This window comes from Dendrobates tinctorius, unplaced genomic scaffold (assembly GCF_039654945.1).
Source record: "Dendrobates tinctorius isolate UK_male_01 unplaced genomic scaffold, ASM3965494v1 ptg000162l, whole genome shotgun sequence".
Classification (NCBI taxonomy): Eukaryota; Metazoa; Chordata; class Amphibia; order Anura; family Dendrobatidae; genus Dendrobates; species Dendrobates tinctorius.
In genome coordinates this window covers 74298456-74316320 of record NW_027361829.1, presented here as the reverse complement: position 1 = coordinate 74316320, position 17865 = coordinate 74298456, and the positions used below count along the sequence as shown (strand labels likewise).

The 17865-nt window shown below is 44.4% G+C and overlaps 1 protein-coding gene across 1 annotated transcript in view; it reads left to right on the top strand.

Annotated features, from left to right (window-relative positions):
• Positions 1–17865, top strand: part of ACAD11 (acyl-CoA dehydrogenase family member 11) — a 126723-nt gene that overhangs the window by 55733 nt on the left and 53125 nt on the right. Inside the window, exons 11-12 of the mRNA XM_073550110.1 lie at positions 8451–8589; positions 11415–11522. Coding sequence (XP_073406211.1) covers positions 8451–8589; positions 11415–11522 — 247 coding nt within the window. The remainder of the gene's footprint in view (positions 1–8450; positions 8590–11414; positions 11523–17865) is intronic.

Sequence of the window (17865 nt, the reverse complement as noted above, 5' to 3'; positions counted from 1 at the left end):
ACCTGGATGATTCTGTGAGTGATTGGGAGAAGGAAAATGTCTGACTGCTTTGCTTGCCAACAAGGGTTTTGCTACCAAGTATTAAGTCTTGTTTGCCAGAGGGATCAAATACTTATTTCTCACTGCAAAATGCAAATAAATTTATATAATTTATACAATGTGATTTTCTGGATTTTATTTTTGATATTCTATCTCTCAATGTTAAAATTAACCTACCCTTAAAATCATAGACTGTTCATGTCTTTGTCAGTGGGCAAACTTACAAAAACCTGGAAGGGATCAGATACTTATTTACTTCACTGTATTTGTTCTCTGGTTTTGCTGAAAGACTGCAGTTCTTCAGATAGTGTTTAGGGTCTAGGTCTATGCTACTTAGTGTTAGACAGGGTACAGCAGGAATAATGTTACTTGTTGGGGAATATAATTTTTGATAATTACACATGGTTTTCCATATGGTATGATGTGTGTTGGTTGTGTGTATGATGATTGCTATGGGCTCTAGTCCTCTCTCAATTTTCCTTTTCTTCACTCAGACTGTGGTAATGTCTGAGTCAGATACACTTTCGATGCTTTGAGATAACAACTAATGTGCTAAGCTGGAATCTGAGAGGGCTTAATTCCAAATTGAAAAGAGCCATTGTAATGGATTTTTTTAAGAAACAAGTGCCACATGTACGGTAATTTGCTTACAGGAGATGCATCTCACAAGCCAGAAGATTCCAGCCCTAAAATTGCCTGAATTGCTAGTGGTTACCATGCCACTTATTCTAACTACTAGATGGTGGCCCGATTCTAACACATTGGGTATTCTAAAAAAAAAAAAATTAAAAAAAAAAGGTTATTCTCACCTTCCGACAGCCCCCAATCTCCTCTCCACGCTCCTGGCATCTTCCGGTCCCAGTAATACTTAGCGCGAAGGACCGGAGATGACGTCACTCTCACGAGAGCGTGACGTCATCAGCGGTTTTTCGCGCAAAGCATTACTGGGACCGGAAGATGCCGGGCGTGTGGTGAGAGGAGGGAAAGATTCCAGGGGCTGTCAGAAGGTGAGTATATCACTATTTTTTATTTTAATTCTATTTTTTACAGGTTTATGGTACCCAGGTCCTGGAGGAGAGTCTCCTCTCCTCCGGACCCTGGGTACCATCCGCAAATTGAGCGCTGCGCCGGTCATCTCCCAGCTGAGACGCCGCTGACCTCCGTGCAGCAGGAGATGACCCGCAGCGCCGCAGATCTCCCGACGATAGCGATGGCGAGCGTCGTTAGAATTTCGCGCCAATTCTCAGCCGGACTGCGCCTGTCGCTGATTGGTCGCGCCTGGCTGGCTGCGACTAATCAGCGACGCGGGATTTCTGTTACAGACAGACAGAATTAGACGATTATATAGTAGATTTGTGTGGGGTCTCATTTCTAGTGACCAAATCCATCCCACTTGAAATTACACAGGTTGCATGTCATCATTTTGGAAAGGTATTTTATGGTGCACGGCATACTAAGTAATTTTTCCTTTTTATTGGTTAACATTTACGTGCCCCTACCTTTTTGACTCTGCTTTTCTGGAATTGGTTTCCTAAAAGATTGCGGCATTTTTAGTAAGTCTTGTATTTTGCGTTTGTGACGTTAATGCTTTTCCTGATGCAACTATAGGCCGTACAGGTGGTCCGGATATGGTATTCTATACACTTAATTGAAGAGAGGAACACCAAGCATGTAACAGAGCTATGGTGTTGGAAGTATGCCGAAAAACAGGTTTTTTCTTATAATTCAACTGTGCATAATTACTTTTCTAGGACAGGTGTGGCTTGTGCATCTCCCAATATTTTTTTACCCTTCGCCATGACAGCACCCACTGGAGGTATCGAATCCACCCCATTGGAACAGGAAACCCTACAGAAAGATAAAAGGGGACGGTCTGCCTTTCCTCCTCAGTTTTAGTTTCCTGTTCCCAGGGAACTCCAGGATTATCCTGCAGGAAGACATACCTGGGCCAGTGCACGCCGCCTGTGCAGTATCCGTGAGAACGGCAGGGGCTGCGGTCCAGAGGCAGCGTCGGGGGAGGTTCCGTTAGATGGCTCCCCCCTTGTCTGACGGATAGGGTGATGACCGAGTCCGGGGGGGAGGCGCCCGGTCTCACCTGGGAGCATGCCGGTGAACGCCGAACTCTCGAGGCCGCCGCTGCAGGAGGGTAAGTGCGTCAGTGGCGCGAAGGGAAAAAAAAAAAAGGGAAAGAGAGAGGGAGAAGATCCAAGCAGCGGTGGCGGCAGCAGTGAGAGGCGCGGGCCGCATACAGAGCGGAGGCGCGGGAGCCAGCCGGCGCAGATGCTCCAAGCCCCGGAAGTAATGGGTGAACTTCCGGGACAAGATGGCTGAGGCAGCACAAGTGCGCAGGTGCGAGGAACCCGGAGGGGAGGGGCGACTTCCGGCTAGAGAAAAAAAAAAAGGGAAACTATTTAAAGAAGCGCCGAGAGGTAAGCGGCGGTGAGCCATGTCGTCTCCAGGTGAAGTGCACGCTCGGCAGGGGACTCTGCTGGGGGCAGCTCCTCCAGGGACGGCGCCAAGGGATCCACGGACACCGCTCGCAGGAGTGAGGCGGGAGAATCAAGATCCAGGACGGGGTCTCAGCCATCTGATCCGGTACTATAAGCTTCACTGGGTGAGTGTGCAATATATATATACTCTGCCTATTAAGCTGACTTCCCCCCTTGTCTTTCGCCATGTCTCCCCCTTCCAGGCGAAGAAAAAAGAGAAATCTAAACACAAAGAATGCACTTTATGCGCTCAGCCTCTCCCTGACTCCTACCCCAAAAAGCTCTGTAAACAATGCACCAGAGAGACTAGTCAGGGGACCGCAGTGTCATCAAAGGACATACGGACCATAATTAGAGAGGAACTACAGGCTATCACCCGTGCCAGTACTCCCTCTGAAACAAGGAGCAAAAAACAAGTGACTCTCAGCTCAGATTCAGAGGAGGAACAGGGGATAATCTCTGATTCCTCACTCACGTCATCATCATCAGCAGCGTCATCCGAAATTGAGGGACGATCATGTTTTCCCCTGGATAGCATGGATAACTTAGTCAAATCCATAAGGAACACTATGGGGTGTGAGGAGACAAAGGGCGTCCAAACCACGCAAGATATAATGTTTGCGGGTTTGGCGGAAAGGAAAAGGAGGGCATTCCTAGTAATACCGCCGATTAAGGCCCTAATAAAGCGAGAATGGGAAAAACACGATCAAAGAAGTTTTCTCCCATCGGCCTCAAAAAGGAAATATCCATTTAGCGATGAAGAGCTATTGAAATGGACCAAAATTCCAAAAGTCGATGCTGTGGTAGCCTCTACTTCGAAGCAGTCTACTATCTGACCCACTAGACTGTAAAGCGGAGTCATCATTAAAAAGGTCTTGGGAATCGACTACAGGGATTTTTAAGCCAGCACATGCACTGCCAGGTCAATGCTCGCGGTTGGACCAATTGGATCAATAGATCGAGCAGAAGGTGTCTAGGGAAAAGCTACGGGCCGCTATTCCATTAATTAGAGGGGCGGCAGCCTTCATGGCCGATGCATCGGCAGACACCCTGCGGCTGGTAGCGAGATCGGCTGGTCTTGTAAACAACGCCAGGCGGGCGCGATGGATGAAGAGCTGGAAGGGGGACGCGCAATCAAAATCCAAGATTTGCGCAACCCCGTGCGAGGGTGAGTTTCTCTTTGGGAAAGCTCTAGATGACATACTCGCCAAAGCAAAAGAAAGGAAGAAGGCTTTCCCTGATTCTTCTATCCCTTTCTACAGGAGAACCTTTAAAAGGCGACCGTTTGGGAAAAGGAGACAAGCGGATAGATCAACTAGATGGCCCACAAAGGATGAGAAGCAAAAGGGTAGCATATTTATAGGTTCAACATTCCGAAAGGAAAATAAATACTGAGCAAACAGTCCCCCCAGTAGGGGGTAGACTGAAATTTTTTTTTTCAAAGTGAGAACAAATAACTTCAAGTTCATGGATTCTAAATATAATTTAAAGAAGGAGTAAAACTAGAATTCCTTCAAATTCCTCACGATTGGTTTATCGTAACCCGCCTTAACTCAATAGTACAACAAAAGGCCCTCGAAATAGAAATTCGAAGCTTACTATCCAAGGGGGTTTTAGTGAAAGTCCCAGCGGGACAAGAAGGTAGAGGTTTCTACTCTCCTTTATTTTTAGTTTCCAAACCAGATGGTACATTTAAGACAATCACAAACTTGAGTAAGCTTAATACGTTTATAAAAAATTATAAGTTTAAAATGGAATCAATCAGATCCACCATTAAACTTCTTTTTCCAAACTGTGTAATGGTGGGACTTGACTTAAAGGATGCTTATTACCATCTTCCTATTCATAATAGATACCAAAGGTACCTAAGGGTCGCAATGTTATTCAAAGGCAAGATCCATCATTTTCAGTATACGGCCATGCCCTTCGGTCTCTCTACAGCACCGAGAATCTTCACCAAAGTGATGTTAGAGGTGATGGCCTATCTTCGTCAGAAAGACACCCTAATCGTGCCACACCTTGATGACTTCTTAGTTATCGGGAACTCGGTCACCCAGTGTACTAAACGAGTGGCTGATACGGTCTTATCTTTGCAGGATTTAGGCTGGATCATCAACTTCCAGAAGTACAGACTTGTTCCACACTCCCTTCAGATGTTCTTAGGGTTCCAATTAGACTCTACAACCCAGAGATGTCTGCTCCCTCAGGTAAAAATTGCGCTTATAAAAGATAAAGTTGAGGCAACAATGGATAGACCACGACTGTGTTTGAGAGCGGCAATGTCCCTATTGGGGTCGCTCACTTCTTGCGCCCCGGCAGTTCAGTGGGCCCAATATCACGTCTGCACACTGCAATATCAAATTCTCCAGTAGGGCAGGTGACACGACGGTCACCTCGAGAACAAGATAACCCTATCCCAGGAAGTCTTGGCTTCTCTAGAGTGGTGGCTAGATAGTAATCATCTGTCCATGGGAGTCCCACGGCAGGGGAGCCCATATGGAGAATAGCTTCTGTCAAGGAAGGTGGAATAGGGATGAACTGGGCTACTCATCTAATTTAAAGGAACTGACGGCAGTATATTATGCTCTACATCATTTTCTTCCACAGCTCCAGCAGAAGCACATCAGGATCCTATCAGACAACACCACTACAGTGGCCTATTTAAACAGACAAGGAGGTACTCGATCAGAGACTCTGATGTCTTCTGCGGCAAAAATCTTAAACTTAGTCGAAAATTGTTTGTTGTCCCTCTCTGCCCTCCATATCAAGGGAAGGAATAACCAAGAGGCAGACTTCTTAAGCCGACACACACTTCGGCAAGGGGAGTGGCGCCTCAATGACCAAATTTTCAAGGACATAGCAGCTCTATGAGGACAACCTCAGGTGGACCTCTTTGCCACGAAAGAGAACAGACAAATAGAAACATTTGCCTCCCTGTCTCCGTCAGATCATCCAGACATACTGGACGCCCTCCAGGCTTCATGGAAATTCAACCTGGCATATGCCTTTCCTCCGATAATCCTTCTGCCACAGGTCATTCGGAAGATCAGAGAGGACAAGGCAAGGGTAATTTTGGTAGCACCATTCTGACCCAAGAGACCGTGGTTCTCATGGCTACGAACCATGTCGGTGTCAGATCCTTGGGTTCTCCCTTCGATTCCCAACCTACTCTCCCAAGGCCCTTTTTTCCACCCCCAAGTGGACAGCTTACACCTGACGGCGTGGAATTTGAAAGGCAGCTACTGAGATCAAGAGGGTTTTCCGAAACACTAATTACTACGCTCCCACAAAGCAGGAAGCAGTCCACTACTCAGATTTATACAAAAATATGGAAAAAATTTCGCAGTTCCATACAACCCCTCATACCACAGAAATCCCGATAGTTCCTAACCTGGAATTTCTACAAAAAGGGAAAGATTTAGGTCTGGCAGTAAACACGCTAAAAGTCCAAGTGTCCGCATTAGGGGCACTGTATGGCCACAATATAGCAGGGAATAAGTGGGTATCACGATTTATTACAGCATGTGAACAAACGACTCCGGTTCACATACCTATAATCCCTCCATGGGACCTAAATTTGGTCTTAGACGCCTTAACGGAGCTCCCTTCGAACCAGTAGACACAATATCTCTAAAATATTTGTCACTCAAGACGGCCCTCTTAGTAGCACTAACGTCTGCTAGGAAAGTGAGCGACATCCAAGCTCTATCCATAGACCCACCCTTTTTTCAGATATACCGGGATAGGTTAATATTAAAGCCAGATCCCTCATACCTTCCTAAGGTGTCAACAAAATTCCTTAGATCTCAAGAGATACTCCTCCCGACCTTCTTTAGAGGTCCCTCCACTCCTGAGGAGCAGAAATTTCACACCTTGGATGTTAGAAGAACTGTCCTAAAATACATTGAGAGGTCCAGGAGCTGGAGGCAGTGCAGGGCTCATATCTTTTCAGGGCTGTAAAAAAGGGTATGGAGTCACGAAGAGCATCTTATCCCGATGGATCAGGGATGCCATTCGTTTAGCCTACTCCGCGAGAAGTGAAGATCCTGCGGAGAATATCAGAGTGCATACTACCAGAGCAATGGCATCCTCCTGGGCCGAGAGGGGAGACGTTCCAATCGAAGCCATATGTAAGGCGGCAATTTGGTCATCCCCTTCTACCTTCTATAATCACTATAGACTTGACCTTTCATCGACTTCTGACCTAAGCTTTGGCAGGACTGTCCTTGGCACGGTGGTCCCACCCAGGTGATGGTCTCTGGAATCTCTCCAGTGGGTGCTGTCATGGCGAAGGGTAAAAAGCCGGATTATTTACCCATAATGCTCTTTTAATGAGTCCATGACAGCACCCGCCACTTCCCTCCCTATAAAGATAACAATAGCGATAAATACACCACATATTAAAGTGTATCTCCTAATATGAAGAAATAAAATCTAGAAATGCAAGAATATTGCCTAACTCTTGGCGGTCCTCCTGGTACTCTGAAATACAAAACTGAGGAGGAAAGGCGGACCGCCCCCTTTTATCTTTCTGTAGGGTTTCCTGTTCGAATGGGGCGGATTCGATACCTCCAGTGGGTGCTGTCATGGACTCATTAAAAGAGCATTACCGGTAAGTAATCCGGCTTTTCTTCGATTTAAGATGTTAGTTATATGCCTAGCAGAATTTTTTATCATTACGCATTAATAATTATAGTGAGGATAGGTTCCCCAAATAGTTCTAAAATCTGGAATATACATCAGGACATCAACGATTTAATCCGAGGGTCCTTAACAGAAAAAGACTCCTAATACCCAGGTGATGCCTTAGTGTATCTGATGGATATCAGCCCTTCCCTGATTTCCCTCCTAAGGTTGGTGGATGAATTTGGGTCATTTTCTGGCTTAAAGGGAATCTGTGACCCATTTTTTCGAATATGAGCTGCCGGCACCGACATCAGGGGCTTATCTACAGCATTCTGTAATGCTGTAGATAAGCCCCCGATGTAACCTGAAAGAGAAGAAAAAGGAGTTATATTATACTCACCAGGTGGCGGTCTGGTCTTGGTCCGATGGGTGTTGTGGTCCGGCGCCTCCCATCTTCATACGATGCAGTCCTCTTCTTTCCTTCCTGTCGTGGCTCCGGCGCAGGCACGCTGCTCTGCCCTGTTGAGGGCAGAGCAGAATACTGCAGTGCACAGGCACCAGACCTCTCCCGGCACCTGCGCACTGCAGTATTCTGCTCTGCCCTCAGCAGGGCAGAGCAGCGCGCCTGCGCCGGAGCCACGACAGGAAGGAAAGAAGAGGACGGCATCGTATGAAGATGGGAAGCGCCGGAATGGACGGCGACACCCATCGGATTGGATCGGACCGGACCGGATGCCGGGGTGAGTATAATCTAACTCTATTTTTATTATCTTTCAGATTACATTGGGGGCTTATCTACAGCATTACAGAATGCTGTAGATAAGCCCCTGATGTCAGTGCCGGCAGCTCATATTCAAAAAAAGGGGTGACAGACTCCCTTTAAAGCACCACTTAAGCATTTTTTTTTTCAGCGCTGGAGTGGCGCTTCAAATGACAGCCCTCGTTCTTATACTCGCCCTCAGGTATCTTCATCTTTACCGATGACACTCTAGTCCTGTGGCGCCATCTTGTGACACTAGATTCTGACTGGTTGGAACTCAGAAGTTGTGTCACAAGCTCTCCATGAAAATATGAGCCAGAACAAGATTTGTATTTAAAAGTGACCTCCAATGCGCTTCAGGAGCTGGGAGTATGGGCATGGGGACCGGTGTGGTTGTGTGTTGTGTATGAGGTTGTATGTATATGACTTTCTAGTTGATGTTAATATGTTCATTGTCTTTTAAATAACTGAAAATAAAGACTTTATAAAACAAATCCTTTTTTTTAAAGTGGGGTTTTTTTTGTTTGTTTGCTTAGGAACTGGCAAGAGCCGAAGGGTTGTGGAATTTGTTTCTGCCAGCTGTCAGTGGTCTTAGCCAGACAGACTACGCCTTCATTGCAGAAGAAACTGGGAAATGTTTAATTGCTCCAGAAGTTTTCAATTGTCAAGCACCAGGCAAGTATTTTGGGTATACTAGACTTCAGTGGACGTACCATCACTCATAGAACAAGTCCCTCAGGTGCTGATTGCTTTAAAGGGATCCCGTGAGCAGGATTGTGTACAGTAACCTATAGACACTGTCAGGCCGGGGTTGTTATACTGATTACAATGATAACTTGCGTGATGAAATCCGTCTTGTGGTTGTTGTTTAATCTTTATTTTCATTTAATGTGATTCTTGTGCTCTAGGGCAGCCTGTGGGGGCTTTATGTGTTGCCATGCACTGATCCATCAGTGACCTGCCCCCTATTTTACTTACTGAATATAATGTTTTGAAAAAAAAAATATTCACATTTTGCAGGCCGGCACTGTAGCATGATCGCATGTATAAATGCTTATAAATTTATTCAGAAAAAAATTCTCTCTCAAAATGGCACCAGCCGCACCTGCGCTTTAACATCTATCGGCGATCCAATAGATCTTACTGCACAGGAGCCGTCGGCGCCTGCCCACTGATGGTGAATTTTTTTTTTTTCAAAACATTATAATCAGTATGTAAAATAGGGGGCAGATCAGCGATGGATCAGTGACCTGTCATAAGACATACAGATGAATATGTAAGCAGAGCACCACATGAAGACCCTCCAGGCCGCCCCTGAGCACGAGAAGCTCATTCACTGAAAAGAAAGATTAAGCAACAACCACAAGACAGATTTCATCAACCAAGGTATCATTTTAATCCGGTATAACGGCACCAACCTGACACTAGGTTACTCATCACAATTCTGCTGACAGGTTACCTTTAAATGACAGAAAAAACTGACGGCACATCCTAGTCTGAATAGGTGCATACCAAAAAACAGCTTACATATCAAAATAAGGAAATTATTGCACTCAATTGCATTAAGGTATGCACCTATTCTGACTAGGATGTGCTGTCAGTTTTTTCTGTCATTTGTATGTTAGCTTTCTGACTAAGCACTCCGCCCTTCATCAAACTGTGATTTTAATTACATCCAATCACTTTTTGGTTCCTATCTTCCTATAAATATAGGCTTTATCTTGTTATTAGCCAGTAGTTCACATGAGGCAGTTAGAATAGGGACCCGTTCAATGAGATCACCTTGACGTTGGTGAATGGGCTCACATCTTTTGGCCAAATTTTGTGCTAAGTATCTCATATGTTTTTTTCTAAATTCCAAAAGCCATTATGCTATTCACATTTCATATATTTCATATATTTCATATTTGATATGCCTTAGGCTTGTTTCACACATCTGTTTTTTGGCATCCACCATCCGTTTTTTGCATCCGTTTTTGTGTGAAAAAACGGATCTGTTTCCGTTTTACCGCAAACGGATGCAATGGATCCGTTTTTTTTTACGGATCCGCGGTAACTGCTAATGGAAGTCTATGGGACCAAAAAACGGATCCTCCAAAAAAAAATGACGGATCCGTTTTTTTAACGGAAAACGACGGATTTGGACGGATTTTAAAAAACGGAAGTGTGATCCAGGCCTTAAAGGGGTTGTCCGGGCTTTTCACATAATCTCAGTACATATCTGGGCTACAGAATTATGACAATAAGTAATTTACTTTCTGTCACTAGTTTGCACGGTTTTCTAGATATTCTGAACAGAATGTCCAAGTTGGGGTGTGTTATGGCATTGAAGTGAGAACTAATCGTAACCTCCTACTCTACTCCAAACATGCCCTCTATAGCAACAACCCCACCCTCCATAGCTACAGGCCCTCCCCATCCACATGAAGAAGCCCTCATCACACGGTAACAAATGTACTGAGATTATGTGAAAAGCCCGGACAACCCCCTTTAATGCAATTGCGTGCAACCATTTCCTTATTTTGATAGGTTCCCTTTAAATATACGTTACAAAGCACCCGAATCATCATTTGCAACTTCTTGAAGTCACTTTTTACTTGTAGTGTTCACATTTATTTTTTTTTGCTTTTCTACAAAATGGTGCAATATTAAAATTGCATATTTTTGTCTTTGATCAGTTTTTGCAGTTTTTTTAGCAACAAAAAATCGCAAACACTAAAAAAAAAAAGCGGTAAATTAAAAACTCTTCCACAAACCTTACACCAGTAAGATGCGCCAAAAAAATATAATATTTAATTACACTAAGTGAGCAATGTCATGGAAAAGTATAAGGCAGACCATTTTAAAAAAAAGTTGCCAAGATTAAAGCCACTAAAAGAGAGCAAATAACACCAGAAAACTGAAACTGGAGAATCGGCAATGATGACTCAGGGCCAAAGTGTCTACATAAAGTTAGGCAATGTTCACCTGTTGTTAAAGAAAAAAAATATGCTGCAAATTTGATAATGAATCCAAATATTTCTTCCAGATTTTGTTAGAGATTTCACCCTATTCCATTACTAAGCTTTGTATACTGCATTGACAATCTGCAATGTGTGAACTTCAGCTTAGGCTGTAGAGTTTGGGGACACATTATGGCTGGCAGTGACAATGGTGGCACTTTCTTGTAGGCATTGGACCACTTTGGGACAAGCCCGGCATATAGGGATAATGTGATACACTTGAGTTCTGTTCACATTTGTGTCCGAGCCTCCATCACAGATTCAAACAGTTCTGGTTGTTGCATGTCACTGCATATAATACCATTTTTCCTGTCAAAATATTGACTATAAAAATGGTACTGTGACTGATGTGACTAAGTCAAACAGGCAGGTTTGCCTCCGATGTGCCTATTCGTTTAACAATTAGCCTCAGCTCTAATATGAACAGAGCAGTAGGGATGGGGATTCATATAAATATGTTCTGTAATGAATTAAAGGCCATCAATTCTGTTTTTTCAGATACCGGCAATATGGAGGTGCTTCACATGTATGGCACTGAGGAGCAAAAGCAGCAGTGGCTTGAGCCTTTACTTGAGGGGAAAATTAAGTCTTGTTTCTGCATGACAGGTGAGTGATTAAAAGAGAAGGTCTCTCCACTCTGTTTTCCATTAAAAAAAAATATAAAAAAAATATATATGAAAATCTTTAAAGGCGTTAAAGATCACTTCTGCTGGAGTTCATTGTTTCTACTCATGGTTGCTTGTATGAGTTACTGCAGGGTTGTGGATGTCTATTACTGGCAGGTCATTCATACAAAAACCTACAAGTGCTTCTCACTAAATTAGAATATCATCAAAAAGTTAATTTATTTCAGTTCTTCCATACAAAAGGTGAAACTCATATAGAGTCATTACAGAGTGATCTTTGTCAAGTGTTTATTTCTGTTAATGTTGATGATTATGGCTTACAGTCAATGAAAACCCAAAAGTCATTATCTCAGTAAATTAGAATTCTTTATAACACCAGCTTGAAAAATTATTTTAAAATCTGAAATATTGGCCTACTGAAATGTATTTTTCAGTAAATGCACTCAATACTTGGTCGGGGCGCCTATGCATCAGTTACTGCGTCAATGCGGCATGGCATAATAATAATAATCTTTATTTATATAGCGCCAACATATTCCGCAGCGCTTTACAGTTGAACAGTTTCAAACACAACAGACATAAGTAACAACGTTAACAATACAATAATTAAAGCGAAATAAGACGACCCTGCTCGTGGAGCTTACAATCTACAATGAGGTGGGGGAGATACAAAGCACAGGTTTGTATTTACAATGATGTATTTACAATGACGGTCCAGCCATCTTCAGGGGGTGGGGGTTAGATGGAGATGGTGAATGGGCTACACACACACAAACATAACATGACTTTGATTACTGAATGTGATAGGCCGCTCTGAACAAATGTGTTTTGAGCGAGCGCCTAAAACTATGCAAATTGTGGATGGTCCTAATATCTTGGGGTAGAGCATTCCAGAGGATTGGCGCAGCACGGGAGAAGTCTTGGAGTCGGGAGTGGGAGGTACGGAGTAGGGCAGAGGTTAGTCGAAAGTCATTTGCAGAGCGCAGCGGTCGGTTAGGCCGATAGACAGAAATGAGGGAGGAGATGTAAGGGGGTGCCGCACTGTGGAGAGCTTTGTGGGTGAGAACAAGTACTTTGAATTGTACCCTGTAATGAATTGGCAGCCAGTGTAACGACTGGCGAAGAGCGGACGTGTCTGAGTAACGATTAGCCAGATGGACAACCCTGGCTGCTGCATTAAGGATAGACTGGAGAGGGGAGAGTCGAGTGAGAGGGAGGCCAATTAATAGAGCATTACAGTAGTCCAGGCGGGAGTGGATCAGGGCGACAGTGAGAGTTTTTGTTGTTTCCATGGTGAGAAAAGGGCGGATTCTAGAGATGTTCTTTAGGTGTAAGCGGCATGAGCGGGCAAGAGATTGTATATGGGAGGTGAAGGAGAGATCGGAGTCGAACATAACACCCAGACAGCGCGCCTGCTGTCGGGGTGTTATTATGGTGCCACCCACAGAGAGGGAAATGTCAGATTTAGGGAGGTTAGTAGATGGTGGGAGCAGAAGAAGTTCAGTTTTGGAGAGGTTGAGTTTCAGATAGAGAGCAGACATGATGTTGGAGACTGCAGACAGACAGTCAGTCATGGCATGGATGCGATCAGCCTGTGGCACTGCTGAGGTGTTATGGAAGCTCAGGTTGCTTTGATATCAGCCTTCAGTTCATCTGAATTGTTGGGTCTGCTGTCTCTCATCTTCCTCTTGACAATACCCCATAGATTCTGTATGGGGTTAAGGTCAGGCGAGTTTGCTGGCCAATCAAGCACAGTGATACTGTTGTTTTTAAACCAGGTATTGGTGCTTTTGGCAGTATGGACAGGTGCCAAGTCCTGTTAGAGAATGAAATTTCCATCTCCAAAAAGCTTGTCAGCAGAGGGAAGCATGAAGTGCTCTAAAATTTCCTGGTAGTCGACTGCGCTGACTTTGGTCTTGATAAAACACAATGGACCTACACCAGCAGTTGATCTGGCTCTCCAAACCATCACTGATTGTGGAAACTTCATACTATACCTCAATCAGCTTGGATTGTGTGACTCTCCACTCTTCCTCCAGACTCTGAGACCTTGATTTCCAAATGAAATGCAAAATTTACTTTCATCTGAAAACAACACCTTGGACCACTGAGCAACAGTCCAGTTCTTTTTCTCCTTTGCTCAGGTAAGACGCTTCTGGCGTTGTGTATTGGTCATGAGTGGCTTGACACAAGGAATGCGACACTTATAGCCCATGTCCTGCATACATCCACTACCTGTGAATCTCCCCCTAATTTTTGAATGGTCTTTTCTTAACAATCCTTTCAAGGTTGTGGTTATCCCAGTTGCTGGTGCACCTTTTTCTGCCACACTTTTTCCTTCCACTCAACTTTCCATTAATATGCTTGGATGCAGGAAAGATATATATCTTTGTACCGTGTTAGCCAGTAGATAGAAGAATATTGAGAACTGAGAGTCCTCAGTGGTTGATACCTTTTAATGGCTAACTGAAAAGATGTAACAAATTGCAAGCTTTCAAGACTACGCAGGTGTCTTCATCAGGCTAGACTAATACAAAATCTGAAGAATAACATATTTATACACAAGACAGCACATAAATAATTCAATAGATAAGGCAAAGAATGTGAAGTGGAATTGTCATTGTGGGAGAGAGATACGCAGTTCATAGATAAGCAGTGTGAAGGTTTTATTGCCCTCTGATTTCCTGTCTGGTTCTGTGTTGTGATAACCCCAGAAGGTCTGAGCGGCAAATTCCTTAATTGATGTAAAAAGACATAAATCCATGCGACACATTAATACTTGCACTGAATGTGTCGAAGGTTTTCATAAATTTGTACTTAGAGATTCTTCTCTCTCTCTTAGTTTTGAAGTTACCTTTTAATACAGGTAATTTAATGTCCATCATGCTATGACCGGGGATACAAAAATGTTTTGCCACAGGTAGATTCATTCTTTTTTCTCTTATTGTGTGGCGATGAACATTCATCCTTGTTCTCAGCTTTTGCCCTGTCTCCCCCACATACAGACCCCTAGTAGGACATTTAGTATGAATAAGTAAGTAAACCACATTAGATGTGATGCAGCTGAAAGTACCTGGGATCTTGTAGTCCTGATGTGAGTTGGAGATCTTTATCATGTCCGTGGTCATTATAAATGGACAGGTTTTACATTTTTTCTGGTTGCAAGGAAAGGTTCCTCCAGCTGTTAGAGAGGACAGGGAGCTTCTGACAATTATGCTTCTTAAATTTGGGGGCTGCTTAAAACACAGCAGTGGGGGGGTCTGGAAATATGGATTGTAATCGGGCATCTTTTTGTAGTAAAGGTTGTAATTTCCGTGCAGCTCCCCTTAGCACCTCCAGATTTGGATTGTAGGTGACCACTAGAGACACCCAGTTATTTTCTTCTTTAGCTTTTTAATGTAGCAGGTGTTTCCTTGATATTCTGGTGGCTCTTGTAATTTGGTTTTCAATTGTTCTTGGATGGTAGCCCTGATTCAAAAAGTTTTTTCTGAGGCGACCAAGGTGTTCATCTCCATCCATGGGGTTGGAACATATACGACTGTATCTGATGGCTTGGCTGTAGATAGTAGAGTTCTTTCTATTATGCAATATGCGGTTCATGAATTTTACACAGTCAAATGTTTTTGGGTTTTTTTATGCAAAAACTTGAGAACTGCACAAATGTTTCTAGAATACGTGAATTTACTTGGGGGGATACATTCTTAACACACTCTTGTTACTGAAAATCGCAAATGATGAATTGGGCAAAATATAATGAAAACATTAAGCTCTGTCTACAGTGGCAAGCTAAAAAAACAAAAACTGCAGGCAAAACCTATACATGCAATTAAAAATCTGGCCCATAGTGATAGTGCCTGATATTTAGATGGAAGTATCAGTGGATGTGTATTCTGGATAACTCAAGGAGCAGGGCGCAGTATGGCTGACTCTGGAGGAGGGCTTTTTTTGGGGCACTTAATGAACATGAAAAAGAAGGAGGGTAATACACCACCGTAGAGTATAATCCTTAAAATATGTTTTTTATTAGGATATATAAAACAATATAGACAAGGCTGCTGAGCACAAAATACATGGACATAAGTTTGATCAAATAAAGTGCATAGTGCACACCAATATGAAACCTCACGGTAAATGTTAGCCAAAGTTCTTAAAGATTAGCAGTGTAAAGGTCCTGTTACATTTAGCGATGCACCAGCGATCCCAACAACGATACGACCCGGTCAGGATCGCTGGTGCATCGCTAAATGGTCACTAGTGAGCTGACGAACAGGCAGATCTCACCAGCGATGCAGCAGCGGTCGGCGATCGTTACTTACCTGTCAGACGGCAGCTCTGCTGACGACTTCCTCCCGCGTCCATGGAGTCGCTCATCGGCGTCAGCAGGAAACCAACGACGAGAAATGGACCAGGACGATCTTGCGTGATCAACGATAGCCAGCGGGGGAGCCGATCGGAGGTAAGTGTCACATGTAGCGAGATCGCTACCGATATCGCTGTTGCGTCACAAAATCGGTGATGCTTTGGCGATATCGCTAGCGATCTCGCTATGTGTGAAGGGGGCTTTAGAAGCAGCCTTAATAGATAAGTAAAGTGAGGCCAATAGACATGTTAAAGTACTTCAAATGTTAGCATTGATCCTGCCAATCTTGACTAAGCATGGAAGCAAAATGAATAACTCGTGCAGTAAAAGGTGCAAAGTGCATTAATAAAGCTAGAAAATAAAGCTAAATCACAGTGCAGTTAAAACAAGCGGTGGGTGAAAACAAACTAACCGTCATGTAGACATAGGTCAAATGAGGGAGAAGTACTTACTGAGGTAAAGGAAAGTAATTAGGAGTGTCCCCGCCGCCCCAACGCACATTTCCAAAGTCCTGAAGAAGTCCAAACGAAACATGCTTTTTTAATATATTGCAGTCGTCATATTATATATGCCACTGTGTACTTACAATTGCTCATTTTTTCTTTCTACTGTGAGAATCATGTGGGAATAGTGGATGAGGGCAGGTATATCTCTCCCAGATTCCTTTCCTATGTGGCCTATTCTGGTCAGTATCACACCTGCTTGCTAATGAATAATGGGAGGTGGATATAAAAGGATGCCAGGTGCTTGTGTGAGTGTCTCAGCCTGGGAACACAGAGAGCCTGTCTGTGTGAGAGACACACGTGAGTGGAAGCAGTGCCCACTGCAACTGTGGTTTGGCTGGACGGGAGAAGCCCGCCAGTTGGTAGTTAGGTTGTCCATTGTTTAGTTAGTGCCGGACAGGCAAGGATTTATTTTATGTTTTATATCCTTTTGCATTGCTTTCACCGTTAATAAACCTGACCCAGGGTCAGTTACACCCGAATCCCAGCTCTGCGCCTGAGTTTCATGCTGAATGCACGTGACCTTTGACCCCAGCAAAAGCGATCCCGGAGTGTTTTATCACATTGTGGTGGAGAATGCGGGCATCACGTTGCAAGCATGAGCATGGAGGACGTGGTGAAAGCGCTGGTACAGTCCACCGCCGTCCAGCAAGAAGATAATCGGGTGATGATGGCCCAGCTGAAGGAGTTGGTGGACATGACAGTTACCGATCGTTCGCTTCTCCAGCAGGTGGCGCAGCGCTTGGCAAGCTTACCTGAGCTTAACCTGGAAGCCGAGTCGAGAGTGACTCACGTGAGTCGGTACTGGCAGAAAATGACGCCTGATGATGACGTCGAGGCATACCTGACCACGTTTGAACGGATGGCGGTGCGAGAAAAATGGCCGAAGGCACGATGGGCCGGCCTGATTGCCCCGTTTCTTTCCGGTGAGGCCCAAAAGGCGTATTATGACTTGGAACCTGAAGCTGCGCAGGACTTTGACAAATTGAAAGCCGAGATCTTGGCCCGGCTGGGAGTGACGACCGCTGTCCGGGCACAGAGAGTGCATCAATGGACTTATCAGCCGGATAAACCACCGCGGTCACAGATGTTCGACCTGATCCACGTGACGAAGAAGTGGCTACAACCCGAGGTGTTGACAGCACCAGAGATAATCCAGAGAGTCGTCCTGGACAAGTACCTGAGAGCTCTACCGCCAGCCCTGAGGAAGTGGGTAAGCCATGGAAATCCTACGACGGCAGATCAACTGGTGGATCTTGTTGAACGTTACTCCGTGGCGGAAGGACTCCGAGACGACGCTACCCCACCTCGTTCTTCATCATCTCCACGTGGAACCGGTAAGACAGTTCCAGGGAGTAGGGGAGATGGAAAAATCCCTAAGACAGTGGGGGAGGAAAACGGGACTGCCCGCACTGCGATGCCGAGAGTAACGAACTATGGTCTAAGCAAGGGGCCCGTTA